We start from the raw sequence: 13,758 nt of genomic DNA on the forward strand, positions 1-13,758 counted from the left end.
TGCATGGTTGTTTTATTTTTTGCTCTCCGTTCCCATTTCTTTTTGCACCAGCACAGTGGTATAACAATTCTTCATTATGGCCCTGGGAAAAGGTTACTCCCATTTAGCCCAGTCTGCCTGTCTTGGACAGGCAGTCCTTACACACTTCCTATTCCTTGAAAGGACATGAACATTCAGAAAGGGCCATCTTCCAGGAAGAGTGATCATGCCCCTACAAGGGCACCCTGTCCATTTCATCCCATTCAAGGGGTATGTAAAGAGAAGCTTCTGGACAGGACGCAGTCCTAGTCCTCTCTCAAACTTGGGAATACTCACTGCAGTACAGGAATTCTGTTTTTCTTTGTGCTCACAGTCTGAAGCTCCAACAACCATCTTTGGTTTCCTCTTCTGCCCTCATCCTCAACTGACCTGTTGTTCCCTCCTGGCAGCCTTCACCCATGAACAGTCAACTTTGCCACACATTGGGCCGTCTGTGACCACGCACAAGACCTCGGCCACCACCTCCATCAGCAGCACCTCCAGGACCTCTGTCTCCACAGGAGCCAACCCTCCAAGCAGCACAGAAGTGCCTCTGGAAACAGCCTCTCCACATCCCAGCTCTCCACCTGCCCCCAGCAGCCCGCTCAGCACCCGGCTGCCATCCACTGCCACCACTTCCACAGCCGCCTCCACAGCAGCTCCCAGCAGCAGCCCCAGGCCCACACCTACAACCCTGAGGCCCAAGGCCTCTTCCCCAACAACCAGTGCTGCAAAGGAGTCTCCTGTCACAGAGTCCTCTGCACCCACCACAGCCAAAACCAGCACCCTGCCATGGCCTGCTTCTTCTCCCTCCTCAACTGTGTCCTCAACATGGCTCAGCTCCTCACAGCCTGGTAAGGCTCTCTCTTACCTGTGCTGCTACTTCTGCCAGCTCTCCCTTTTCTCTTTCATTTCAGCAATGCAGACCACTTCTGCATTAGTTTCTTTAACATTGCTCTCCATTCCCACTTTTTTTTGAATCAGCAGTGTAATGTGGTTATCATTTGGTATCACCTGGGGCTCCTGTCACTCCCACATTGGCCACTATGTCAGTTCTGAAGTGGGCAAACTTTAATGTGCTCCTGTTCCTTGGGAGACTTGCTCATCCACACATGGTCTCCTTCCAGAAAGAGGAAGAGGCATCATGCGTGAAGGAAAGCAGCGTGTCATTTTCCTCCCTTTTTATGGGAAAAAAGAGGGCAGGTATAGGGCAGAGCCCTTGGTCTCACCTCCCTTCTCTGATAAATACTCAGTGCAGCATGCTGAAGTTGTTGATGTTTGTGCTCCCAGTCCAGTGCTACAGTGACCACATTTGCCTTCTCCTTATGCCCTCATCCACAACTGACCTGTGCTTCCCTCCTGGCAGCGTTCACCCATGAACAGTCAACTTTGCCACACATTTACATCCTCCCAGCTGTCCTGCTCTGCCCAGCTTCTCACGCCCTTCCATCACCATTCCCTCCATGAATCATACAGCACTTGTGGATCTTTGTCTGCCCATCCCACCATTCCCACTGCCTTTGCTCAGCTTGGTTCCTGGTGTATTCCTGGACATGTGCACTGGCTCTGCTTGGGATAGAGCTAATTATTGTTCCCAGCAGGTTTCCTGGTGTTTTAGATGTGAGTCCCAGCCGGTGTTGATGGCACACAAGTGCTTTGGTGACTGATCAGGAGTGCCAGCTCCACCCCCAGGCCTCCACTGTTTGTTCTTCTGCCAGCCTGGGAGTGGGCATGGGGTGGTCACAAGTCCATCAGGGACACAGCAGCATAGCTGGCCCAAAGCCAGTGTCCAAGGGGACACTGCATACCACAGAATATCATGCTGAGCTGTACAGTGGGAGTGGAGGGCATTTACTGCCAAGTAGCCATTGCTTGGATAGTGACTGGAAATTGGCAAGCATGCACTGTGGTGAGTGACTGCCTTTGCATCTCCTAGGTGGATCCTCATTTGGTGTTTAATTTATTAATTTCTGAAAACTGTCTCTGGACATGCATGGGTGTCCCTACTTTGGCTTTTCTGATTCTCTTCTCATATCTGAGCAAGGGGAGATAACAAGTGTCCAGGTCATCATCCTCAAATTTACCTGTGCCTTCCTCCTGGCAGCCTTCACCCATGAACAGTCAACTGTGCCGCACATTGTACCACCTGTGACCATGTACCAGACCACAGCCACTACCTCCGTCAGCAGCACCTCCAAGACCTCTGTCTCAACAGAAGTGCCTCTGGAAACCTCTCCAAATCCCAGCTCCCCACCTGCCCCCAGCAGCCCGCTCAGCACCCGGCTGCCATCCACTGCCACGTCTCCATTCTCTTCTGTTTTGGCCTCAACTGGCAGCACGATGTCTGTGCCTACATCCCTGACTACTTCCACATTTAGGTCTGCTGAGAGCACTACACATCCTTACTTCCAAAACACCACATCCACTCCACATGGCAAAACATCTTCATTAGCTGTTCCTACCAGTATCGCTGCCCAGTCTCAGCCAGCGTTGATCCCAACTGTTGTGTCTACAACTGTTACCTTTGCTCCCCATGTTATCACGACGGCTTCTACAGAGTCAGTGGAACAGAGTTCCCTGCAAACAACAACTCTGACCACTGCCCGCACGACATCATCTCCTCCTCTCACCTCTGGACTTTCAACATCCCTGTCTTCTGTTGTGCCATCAACAGTGCCACATGGTAATGTATCTCCATCTTATTTCCTTTATCATAGATTTGTTTTGAATGCCTTTTTTAAAATGAGTGTATCAATTTTCTTTACGTATTCTTTGGCTATGATCCTGTTTGTATCCATGGGCTTCATCTTTTCTTTTTGCCCTTTCTGCAGTTACTTTTCTAAAGCTATTGTCTGACATCTTTGATTTCATACAGGTTCCCTGCTATTCAATATTTTAAACATTAAGAAGTGTGGTTAAAGAGCCTGACAGGATGCACTTCAGGAGAGCCACAGAATCTTCATTCTGTCATCTTAAAAAGCAGAAACTTATTGCAACAGGCTATCCACTCATTACCCTGCAGCCTTCCTGTTAGCTCAGACATGCTTTGTACACTTGAGCATATAGATACAGCATCTTAGTCTAATGCCCAGTTAATAGTTGTCTCAGTTTCCAATAAAAAAATCCCAAAGTCATACTCCAGCATTAACTGAGCCTTTCCTGCAATAATGTTCAATAATCTGTAACCTTTCTCTCAACAGGGGACCTGACTATGCTTAAAAGATCATTGTGCAGGATCAGGTGTGAGCAGTGTCTGAATTGCCTTCATAGTTTTCAACCTCTTTGTCTCCTTAATATAAACTTCAAACACTGTCTCTGAACTCCTTGGAAAACTTGTGTTTTCAGTCAGCTTTCTGCTTCATAAGTGCTTAGTGTGGTGCTTCAAGGCAGAGGAAAATACAACACTGACACACAGAATTGTTACCTAACATGTAGCATTACACATTCTCCCTAGCAAGGCAAGTCGTGAACTTCTGTCTACCTATAAATATATCCTTAAAATGAGTAAATTAAGCAATTTTCAAGTAAAGTCTGTGAACCAGAAATCTACCAGAATGAGCCAATGGCTGTCCTCTTTGCATATCTGTGTTCTCAGCATAGGATTAGTTTTTCCATACTGGACTGAATATGTACTATATTCCTAACAGGATTTTTTTGCTCATTTGTAATTCCAACAATTTCTGTTTTCTTAAAAAAGAACTTTATTATTTTGTTGTCCTCCAGGGTAAGCCTCTCCTGACACTTTAATGGCCAGTTTCAAACCTTCTCTTGCTGTGTAACTCACTGGTGACTTGTTAATTATCTCATGCAGTAAGAGTAGTTTTCCAGGAAACCAAATATAGAGGCTTTGGGCATCGAGCAAAGGTCACTCAAGAAGACCGAGATGAATTATAGCAGAATTTTTTTCTTTTTACATTTGACAGAGCGTTGTAGAGAAGTTGAATATGAAGAAGAAATAACTTACAAAGGCTGTTCCACAAATGTCACTTTGAGCCGATGTGAAGGAACATGTCCCTCTTCAACAAAGTAAGGATAACTGAGGCTGTACAATACTAAAGCTGTTTTCCTTATTTGGTCATCTGTAAGTAGGGAAATTTATGAACTGTGCCTTTATAATTCAGGGAGGAAAATGTGGTTAGCATCCACCCAGCAATGTACACTGTCGCTGTATAAACCAGTTAATAGCAACAATAAGGTCATTAATTACACAGGGATTTACATCTAATCAAGGAAGGTCATCTCACTTCCTTAGGTTTTTGTTGTTTTGTTTTTTAAAAAAAGCCAGACAACAGTGTTCCAGGTTTGGAGGGCTATTTTGTTGTTTTGATGGTTGGGGTTTTGGTTTTGTTTGTTTGTTTTTTAAAGACTGAAAAAGTGGTTTAGACTATAAATACCTATTTCAAATGCTAAGACGGTAAAATAAGAAATTTCATCTGAGGTAACCAATGCCACTTCAGTTGTCTCATAACATGCTTCTAATAGGGTAATTGAGGTATATTGTATAATCACAAGGGTACTATCTGAATTTAAATTTATCCTTATGCAAAAAATTGTCCCCTTCAAAGCACATTCAGGCATCCCCCAGCATTTTGAAAACTGAGGAAATGACAAAATCAGTCATCCAGAGAGTTGACAAAAGGGCTGTGAAACCTGGAGGAAGACTTTTAGTGTTAAGGTTTGTCTCAATTGCTAAGAAAGTTGTGGTTAAAACCGAGTTGTAACTGAAACCAAGAAAACTTCTCTCCCTCAAAAGACGGTCTTCCAAAAAATATTTTTTTTCCTTAACTCTCTTTTTTCCATACCTGAGTTCTGGCCTGTTATCATACAGTTTCCCCCTAACAAAGAGAAAGGCAGAACCAAGGCCAGCAGGAGGCTGAACACAGTCAGGAATCAACAGCCTGAGAACTGCTGTACTAGAAGGACAGACTCAAATCCTTACCTGCCTATTCAGGCTCTCACTTCACCTACCTGTGCTGTGAATTCAGCAATTATGTGCAAGTCTTCTACCCTGTTAGCTGACCTCACACTCAGAACTGGCATCATACAGCCACCACTCTCAGATTCCAGCACTAACTGCAGAGGGGGAAAGGGGTTTTCCTTGCTCTATGAACTGCAAAAGGAACACACACAATTCAGCATCTGCCAAAGAGACCTTTTGTAAACTCTAAGTAGCCCAGTGCGCAGCTTCAACAGATTGAATCCCTGGGTACTTTACAAATATTCAGAAGGCCAAAAAGAGACCAGGGGAATCAAATTCAATTCGTTTTCCAGTGAGGTCTGAGGCCTAACAGATGATGAGATAATAGAATCACAGACTATCCTGAGCTGGAAAGGACCCACAAGGATCATCGAGTCCATCCTGTTCTAAAATGGAAGGCAGCAGCTGAGTACACCAGTTTCTGGCTCATGAGAACTTAAAATGGAGTAATTTTCCACATTATTTGTAGTCCTGCACTTGACAGAACCATTCAGCTGAGGGCTGTGCTCTTTCCTCTAAACCTCTCACCATAGGAAAAAAAGAAGATCTTGTACTTGAAAGGCTGTGAGCCTAAAATGCTGTAAACAAATGTGAACTGATTATCCCTCCCTTCCACACAGGCTGGATGTTGAGAAGATGGCGGTCACCACAGCATGTGGCTGCTGTAGGCCACTTGAACTTCTTAAGAAGCAATTCCAACTGCCATGCCAAGACCCAGATAACCCTGGAAGAAGGCTCACCACAGAAATAATTGCATTTAGTGGCTGTGTGTGTAACTTTGACAGTTGCACACACTAGCCAGACCTGATGGCTGCAGATACCATTTTTTGTAATTAAAGCCTGATCACAAGTTAATCCTTCCACAGTTCATTGCTGGGTTCTCTTGTACTGATGACACAGGACAGCCTTGCTGTCAGGCTGCCTGAGCAGCTGCCTGGACTAGCAGTGGAGGTACCAGATAAATTATTCCTGATCAAAAGGGTGGGGTGCATAGGAGGAAAGAAAGAACAGAAATAAACAGGCTCAGGGAATCAGGAGAGAAGACAAGAAACTGTTTGGCCTTGCCCAGGGGTGATTTATTCAACCAGAGGCTAAAATCTGGCCCATGCACTGGGCAGTAACAGAAAGTCTATGTTCAAATAAAGTAGAAGGAACTGAATTTTCTATCTTCTTTCTCCTTATTTGACCAATTATTTTAACTGAAAAATAGTCTATTAGGTTCATTACAGTCAACTTGGCCCTGGAACAGCCCACTACTTGAGTGGGAGAAAGGAAGTGACCTGTTCCCTGCCCTTGAAAGTGGACACAGCATGTGTGCCTGTTGGAAAATAAGGTGCTATATGACCCAAAGGTGAATGGTGAGGTTTCCACAAGCACCCTTAGTGTCATTGGGACATTTCTAGAAAGGTAACTAACACACACACGTGGAGCAGCTTTGGGATAAAGCAGGAAGCTGAAGGGATTTCTCTGCAAGAAATCAAAGCCCACAGGCATCTAACAGGATACAAGTGGTTCACTCACAAGCAATTTCTACTTGCTACCATGCTAGACAATCTTTGTTGGCAAGTCATTTAAGAAAAAGCTGTATGATTGCAGAAAAGCTCAGAGTGCTCTTTTCCCCTTTTAGCAAGTGTAAGAGAAGAACCTGAAGCATACATTTAAAACTTAAAAATGAGGTTATTTAGCAGTTTAGACTACTCTTCTACAGTGCCATCAACCTTGCATCCAATACTTGTGTACTGCTTAGCCTCAACCATACCCCACTATTAGAGCAGTTTACTGCAGCAAGCACTGCTCATGTACTTACTGTGTTTAAACACTCTAGGGAGAAAGATTTTACACCGGGCCTTGTTAAAAGTAGAGTATTTATAACTTGTAACCAAACAAGAACAAAATCAAACTCACTCACTGGGGGAGCAGAAAGCCATAGACCATGTAAGACTCATGTGAAACAAACCCACCAGTACTTCTCATAAAAGAATCACAGCAATTGTGTTCCACAACAACCATTCCATGAGAATACTTTTTACGCCTTTATGCCCCCAGACAAAAAAAGGACAGTTTCATCACTGTTCTAATCATTTATTTAATCTTAATATGTTCTTCTGATGAATATAGTCTAATATATAGTCTTCTATATGAAAATTCTCCACTTAATTTGACAGAACTTTGTTTTATACAAATAAGACAATCACCATAAATGTTACATACTGGAGTGTAGGTCAAGAATGAACATATGCTACCTGTTTTGCTATTCAGTTATTTTCACATGTCAATGCCTGAAAATACTGCACTTAAAAACAATAACACTGTTTACTGCAGAAATTACGTTGTCTGCTTGACAGGATACATCACTGGTAAGTTAACCATCATTCACAAAAAAAAAATATAATCAAGTATTTGTCTTTAATTTGTTCACTTTTCTGCTCATGGCTTCATTGAGCTGACATTTAATACAAAGAGTGAACAGTCATAAGCTTAACACAGTCACCACTGAAAAGACACTTTCCCTTACCCCCCCTCCTTCCCACATTTTAATGCACATTTTAGCACAGCTTGAACCAAAGCAAAGTGAAATAAAGTAGTGCAGTGTCTCAAGGTGTCCTTTAATGAGGGCACAGAACATTTTTTCAGGGGGACAGATATACAACAGGATTCGGAAAATACAAAAAGAGAACCTCTTCCTCTGTCTTTGCTAAGACTCTCTTTAGTTCAGCATATCAGATTTTAACAGAGCAGCCAAGAGCATGGTTAACATAACAGGACTAATAATGAGACACAGAACATCGTGAAGCCAAAACAAAAGGTATTCCACCAGTATTTGCCAACTGCCCAACCTGACCGCAGGAACCACTCACCAAGAGTTTCAACGACAGTATTTATGATTAAAAGAGTCTTAAGTAAGAAGAATTTGAAAGGCCTTAAAGGGGCCAATTGTTCAAGACAATTTCTGCAGAAAGACCAGGCCTTTAGCCTAGTTTTCAGCCTTAATATCCATAGTTAACAGCCATTTCTGGAAAAACAAAACACATCCCCCAAAATCCACATATCACAGCCAAACCTTGGTTCCTCATTTTTCACTTTTACTCAAGTACGATCAGGAGCCTTCAGCCAAACCAAGTGATAATCTCCCAGTTCCATCATTTAAGCTCAAAGCACTGAAGACAAAAAGCAAGGCACACTCAATCATGGAGAATCCTGTCCCCTGCTGAGCATGGGCAGCATGACAGCAGCCCCAATTAAATTTTCAGTATCACCACCATGACTCAACACCTTCATTCCTGGGCACATTTGTCTATATGTGTTGTTACAGCAGTCCCAGGCTTCCTTTCAGTGACCATGAGGAAATCTTGACCTGAGGTTCCCTTCTCCTGTCAAGAGGAGCTGATTTTGTTCACCATGATCTGCAGCTCTTGCTGACACCAGCCCAGGGTTTCTAACTGGGCCACCTCACCTGCTTTGGTTTAGCAGCTTCTGTTGCACCTCAAGGCTTGAGGAGCGTGAGCCAAAGTTTCTGTCCACTGACTTCTGTAGAGAGGCTGTGAAGAGTTTGACGTGAAACAAGGTACAAAGACTTTGGCTATAAAAACCTCTAGAAAAGCTGAACACTTTTGGGTTTTCTACTTTCAGTTTCAACAGAAGTTTTCTATACCATGTTGGACATTTTTACCACTGATGGAAAGGAAACTGCTTAGGTATCAGTTATTCAACATTTCGAGTCTGAATATTAATGTACACTGGGGAAAAGATATTGATTAAAATTACATTTTCACCTAAGTGCATGCCCTACAGCCCTTCAAGGGCCCATTTCTTCCCACTTCTTTCATACAATACTAGTTTCTGCAGTTAATTGTATCACGTCATTAGGACTATTACTTGTGAAGTCTGATGGCAAACAGAAAAAACACAGAACAGAATATTTAAACTTCACTGAGAAACAACAAACATATATATACTCATTCACCCCCTACCAGAGAAGCTCACCTCATTAATGGAGATAAGCAGGAGGATTAAGAATAGCTTTTGTGTTCAATCCAAAGATCAGAAAACATTAGGATGTAAAATACTACAAGATTAATACTTTTAAGACTCTGGTCCTGTGGCATTTGTCAAATACAAAGACTGGTGACACAATATAAATGTTCACTTTAATCAGATTCAAACACATCTTCAAACCTGCCCTTCCATCCATCCAGTAGACAACTTGTGGCAATGTTCAACTTTACAAAGTTTTGACTCTACATTAGCATGGGAATTAACCTTCCTGAGCAGCAGTACACTGGATTCTTTCAGCTCAGAGCAGAGGAAGTATCTCTTAAAGGTACTGAAGCAGAAGGTTTTTGAGTTATTTTCAGCTGAAATCCTTGATTGCCACAACTAAAACAATTTTCCTTCAACAAGTTTAAAAGCCTGACCTCTGCAAAAAAAAAAAGGAGCAAAAGACAGCCCTCCCACCCTTTATGTAACACACTAAAAGCCATTTGTAATGGAAAAAGTCACTTCCCTGTACTGTACATTTTATAGTCTTAATTTCAAACAAGGGTCAAGTCCTATTAAGGCAGGGAGCTGGTATTGGTTAACATTGCAGTACTCAGACAGTGATGTACAAGACATTTATTTGCAGTATGATGACAGTGATATAAGTGGAAAAACCAAAACTGACATGGTTAATATTAAAACTGTTCTGACAGCAAGTCACATAATCTCTGAGATACAGCTTCTTTACTTGTTCGTAGTGTGAGCCTATACATCTGAAAAAGAACATAAAATACTATTTAAACAGTTTGGCATTAAAGGAATGCACAGTCAACAGTGAAAACTAAGTTGCCTCTTACTTGCTTCGTAAGCTTTGTTAGGAAAAAGATCTCAAATTAAAACACTCAGAAGCAGTAAGCCACTGAGCAACACAGCTTTTTCAAACCACTGGCTGAACCAACCCTATTTTCAAGCCCTTGTTGAGAATTACTGTTACTCAAGTATTTTTGGGCTTTAACAGAAAGGTGTTGTCCAGAATATCTGTTAAAGAGGAGCAAATGCTGTGGAAAAGTCTAAAGACCCTGTACAACCACTTATTCAGGGAACAGAAGACAACCACCAAAACCCTATTTTTAATCTTCAGTTAATTTTGGTAACACCTCTGTCAAGAAAGCTTTAGTAAAAATACTTTTAACATTGTAGTTGCTTGCTTATGCTTTCCTCTTTTAGCCAATTACTCTTTTAATCATTTAAAGTAGCAAAAGGAAGCATACTTAATCTGGTCCAAAGTGCACAAGACAGTCTGGAATATTACAACAATCGCTTCCAAGAGGAAAAGAGAATTGCTCTGAAGAAGCATCTTACCCAGCTGGGCCAGGACCAGCTGCTACAATTTAATTTCTTGTTGTAGTCTGCAGTCATAAGCAGCTATTGCAATAGTGATTTTAAAATATCTTAAAGGAGTTTCAGATACACAAAAATATTTAGTTCAAATGAGAACTTGCATCTAAGCTGGAGATAGTTACACAGATACCTGTGCCTGGAGATTGGGTTCAAGGCGCAGCAAGCATCCAATCTGAGTGGTTTTTGTGTGTATAATACCAGCACCAACAAAGTTAGCAGGATTGGGATCTACCTCCTCAAGCAGAGCTGATCCAAATCCAATTATCTGTGAAAGAAACCAAGAAGATTTAGATGTGGGGAGAGGAGGACACAAATACCAAGTATACCCAAACAGTCACCATCAAAGAGCAAAACAAGGAAGAAACTAATTTTGAAGTCTTCAAGACTGCTTCATTACTACAAATTTTTGAAGGCTGACCCTGATAAATGAGCTATTCTGTAAATAAGGCTCTTTTCAAAAGCAACTGAGAAGCAAGTTAAGATTTAACATCAGTCTCCCCCAGTTTTGATACTGCAATTCCTGTGCACAATCACTGTTCCTGTTGCACGTGCCTCTTACACAGTCACTTCTGTTTTGCCTAATGCAGCCAAAAAGTCACTTCCTTTTCTAACCAGTACCTCAAGAATAAATTAAGGATTGAGCTATCTTCTATTTCAGTTTTAAGCAGTGAATCTGTGCTTTCTTAAACAGCTTCAAGTCTCCAGCTGCTACTGAAGACTGCATCTCATTCAAACCACAGCTAAAAGCTGTCCATTCAACTCAGCACTGCCATGATCTGTCACACAGCATGGACTCACATTTTCACTGGATGATCCAACTGCCATATAAACAAAAATGCATGAAGTTTGCTTATACCATATACTAATCTGGGCTGGGATAGTTAATTTTCTTCTTAGCAGCTGGTATGGGGCTGTGTTTTAGATTTCTGCTCAAAAGAGTTGATAACACAGGGATGTTTTACTTATCACTGAGCAGGGGTTACACAGAACCAAGGTCTTTTCTGCTCCTCACCCCATGAGTGAGGAAGCTGGGGATGCCCAAGGAGGTGGGACAGGACACAGGCAGGACAGCTGAACAATGGGATATCCCATACTGTAAGATGTCCTGCCTCAGCAAGTAAGGCTGGGAAAAGAAAGGAGGATGTTCACAGTGGTGTTCTGCCTTCCCAAGTAACTATTAAACCTGGTGGAGACCTGCTGCCCTGGGGATGGCCAAACACCTCCCTGCCAATGGGAAGCACTGAATTAATTTTTGGCTTTGCTTGTGTGCATGGCTTTTCCTTTACCTACTGAACTCTCTTTACCTCAACCCACACGTTTTCTCACTTTTACCCTTATTCTCTGTCCCATTCGAATGCACTGAGGGAGAGTCAGCAAATGACTGTGTGGTGCTTAGGTGCCAGCTGGGGTTAAAACATGACCTGCCACTCCCTCTATGCCACGAATTAAAAATATCACACCACCACCCACCTTTGCTTTCGTGATCTCTGCATCCATTGGGTGCTTTGCTTTAAAGATATTCTGTACTTCCTGTTTGGGACTGCAAGACAAGGCAAGACAAATACATTATGAACAGCATTTCCAATAGCAATTAATTCTACTGAGAGAGCTCATGGCTTACAGAATTGAGTATGGGATGAGGCACTGCACTAGCTACATTCACAATATACCTTTTTCTTCCCTTGCCCACCACAAGAGGCCCAAGTATAAAATCTTACTTGCTCAGCTGCTTCCAACGCTGAAAAAAGTCTTGAGAAGACATCTCTGTTGGCTGGAAAAATTTATTCAGAGTGATAGGTAATTTTACTGAAAGATTTTGAAATGTTCCGCCGTACCTGCAGATGGAAGAGAAAACCCACAGTGCATGTGGCAGCCTCAGCAGTGTCAGCAGAAATCAACCAAGCAACTGAGGAACTGTTTATGATCAAAATCCATCAACTGCACATGACATTTCTAATACACAGTTTCAATCCACTGTTAAATAAATTTATTTTCTCTCCTTAGATGGCAATAGATGAATTGGCAGAACTGCTTATAAGGTTCTCTCAGTTTTAGCAAAGGTTTATCCTTCTAGATAGCACCCTAAATGGCAAAAATACATCCTTGTGAAAACATACCAATAAAAACCAGTTTAGACTAGAAAAACAGCATGTAGCCCAGAACTCAGGATTTTATAAAGCTGAGCTGATGTTGAGCGGACAGAACAAGATTCTGTTTCTGGTTGCATACACTTCCAGGCCAAGTTATTTGCAGAAATGTTCTTGGTTTCCAGAAGGGAGAAGTTACTGCATATATTCCTGTCAAGATTTCTTAAGCAAACAGGAAGACTGCTGTTTTATATATATAGCAGAGACAGAAGTCATGGAGACATTTTATCAGTAGCTGCTTCTTGACTGTTTTGTTTGGCTGGGGTTTTAAACCACATTGTTCCAAGTGGATGCTCCCTAGCACCTTAAAGCTTAATTAGATCAAACTTTCAAGTTATCTACCCAAGAGATCTTTTTGTGTCCATATTTTGCATTTTAGTTACAGGGCCGTGCCAAATTTAACACCTTTCATCTAATTAATTCACTAACATTTGAATCCTTTGTTTTACCTGAACTGAATGTTCAGGATTGGAGCTTCCATGAAGTCTGACACGCACTCAATGTTCACAACCTGCTGAACCTGTGCACCTCCATCCACTGTGGGGTCAACAGGTTTTGTCTGAAGATTCAGGCATAGAAAAGTAGTTAAGGAAACAGATCAATGAACTGATAACTTAAAAAATACAAATCTTCCAAGAAACTCTGTGAGAAATTAATATCATGTTTTCACTCATTCTCTGTGTGCTACTGAACATTTAAAGCTCAGTTTTTTGTACAAGAAAAGAGTTTGTGGGGGTTTTTTTGTTTGTTGGAGTTTTTCATATTGACACATATACAAGCAATAACTCTGAAAATTCTCAGTTCATTGGATATTCTTAAAGAAAGATGTCCTTAAAAAGGTGTGAAGGCAAAGAGACTTCACAATAAAGGCCATAGGACTATTTTGAACATGACAGAGATGCCTTGAGTCAAACAAGCCTAATTACTTAGTCTCCCAGAAATCCTGAATTTGCAATACCAAGCATTAGGGACCAGCCATGAATTAAGTACCATCATCTTGGCATACATGTACTCCATCTCCATGTCAAGATTTAGGTTATCTGCTAATGCAGAACTTGAAGGACACATTTGTACCTCTGCTACTACTTCATGTCATTGGCGAAAGCTACAGTTCCAGTACATATTTATTCAGGTTAATTTCTTGTTATATCAAACGTAAAATTTGTGTTTATAACCAGGGCTTTAAGGAAAGAATCTTTCATCCCTGCTCAAGACTTGGTTTTTCTATGAGAACTT

The 13,758-nt window shown here is 41.8% G+C and overlaps 2 protein-coding genes across 5 annotated transcripts in view; one reads left to right on the top strand and one right to left on the bottom strand.

Annotated features, from left to right (window-relative positions):
* The window catches only part of MUC6 (mucin 6, oligomeric mucus/gel-forming), a 41,896-nt gene extending 36,102 nt beyond the window's left edge, over nt 1–5,794 (top strand). The window contains exons 38-42 of the mRNA XM_039728462.1: nt 429–872; nt 1,617–1,619; nt 2,123–2,701; nt 3,942–4,044; nt 5,617–5,794. Of these exons, the coding sequence (XP_039584396.1) occupies nt 429–872; nt 1,617–1,619; nt 2,123–2,701; nt 3,942–4,044; nt 5,617–5,794 (1,307 nt within the window). The remainder of the gene's footprint in view (nt 1–428; nt 873–1,616; nt 1,620–2,122; nt 2,702–3,941; nt 4,045–5,616) is intronic.
* A 1,268-nt stretch (nt 5,795–7,062) lies between these two features.
* AP2A2 (adaptor related protein complex 2 subunit alpha 2) overlaps nt 7,063–13,758 on the bottom strand; it is a 44,412-nt gene continuing 37,716 nt past the window's right edge. For all 4 annotated transcript variants that reach the window (XM_039728292.1, XM_039728291.1, XM_039728295.1 and 1 more), the window contains 5 exons: nt 12,972–13,095; nt 12,094–12,210; nt 11,846–11,915; nt 10,506–10,640; nt 7,063–9,747 (listed from right to left, as the gene is read on the bottom strand). In XM_039728292.1, coding sequence (XP_039584226.1) covers nt 9,670–9,747; nt 10,506–10,640; nt 11,846–11,915; nt 12,094–12,210; nt 12,972–13,095 — 524 coding nt within the window. In that variant the 3' untranslated portion in view covers nt 7,063–9,669. The remainder of the gene's footprint in view (nt 9,748–10,505; nt 10,641–11,845; nt 11,916–12,093; nt 12,211–12,971; nt 13,096–13,758) is intronic.

This window comes from Passer montanus, unplaced genomic scaffold (genome assembly GCF_014805655.1).
Source record: "Passer montanus isolate IOZ18808 unplaced genomic scaffold, ASM1480565v1 scaffold65, whole genome shotgun sequence".
Classification (NCBI taxonomy): domain Eukaryota; kingdom Metazoa; phylum Chordata; class Aves; order Passeriformes; family Passeridae; genus Passer; species Passer montanus.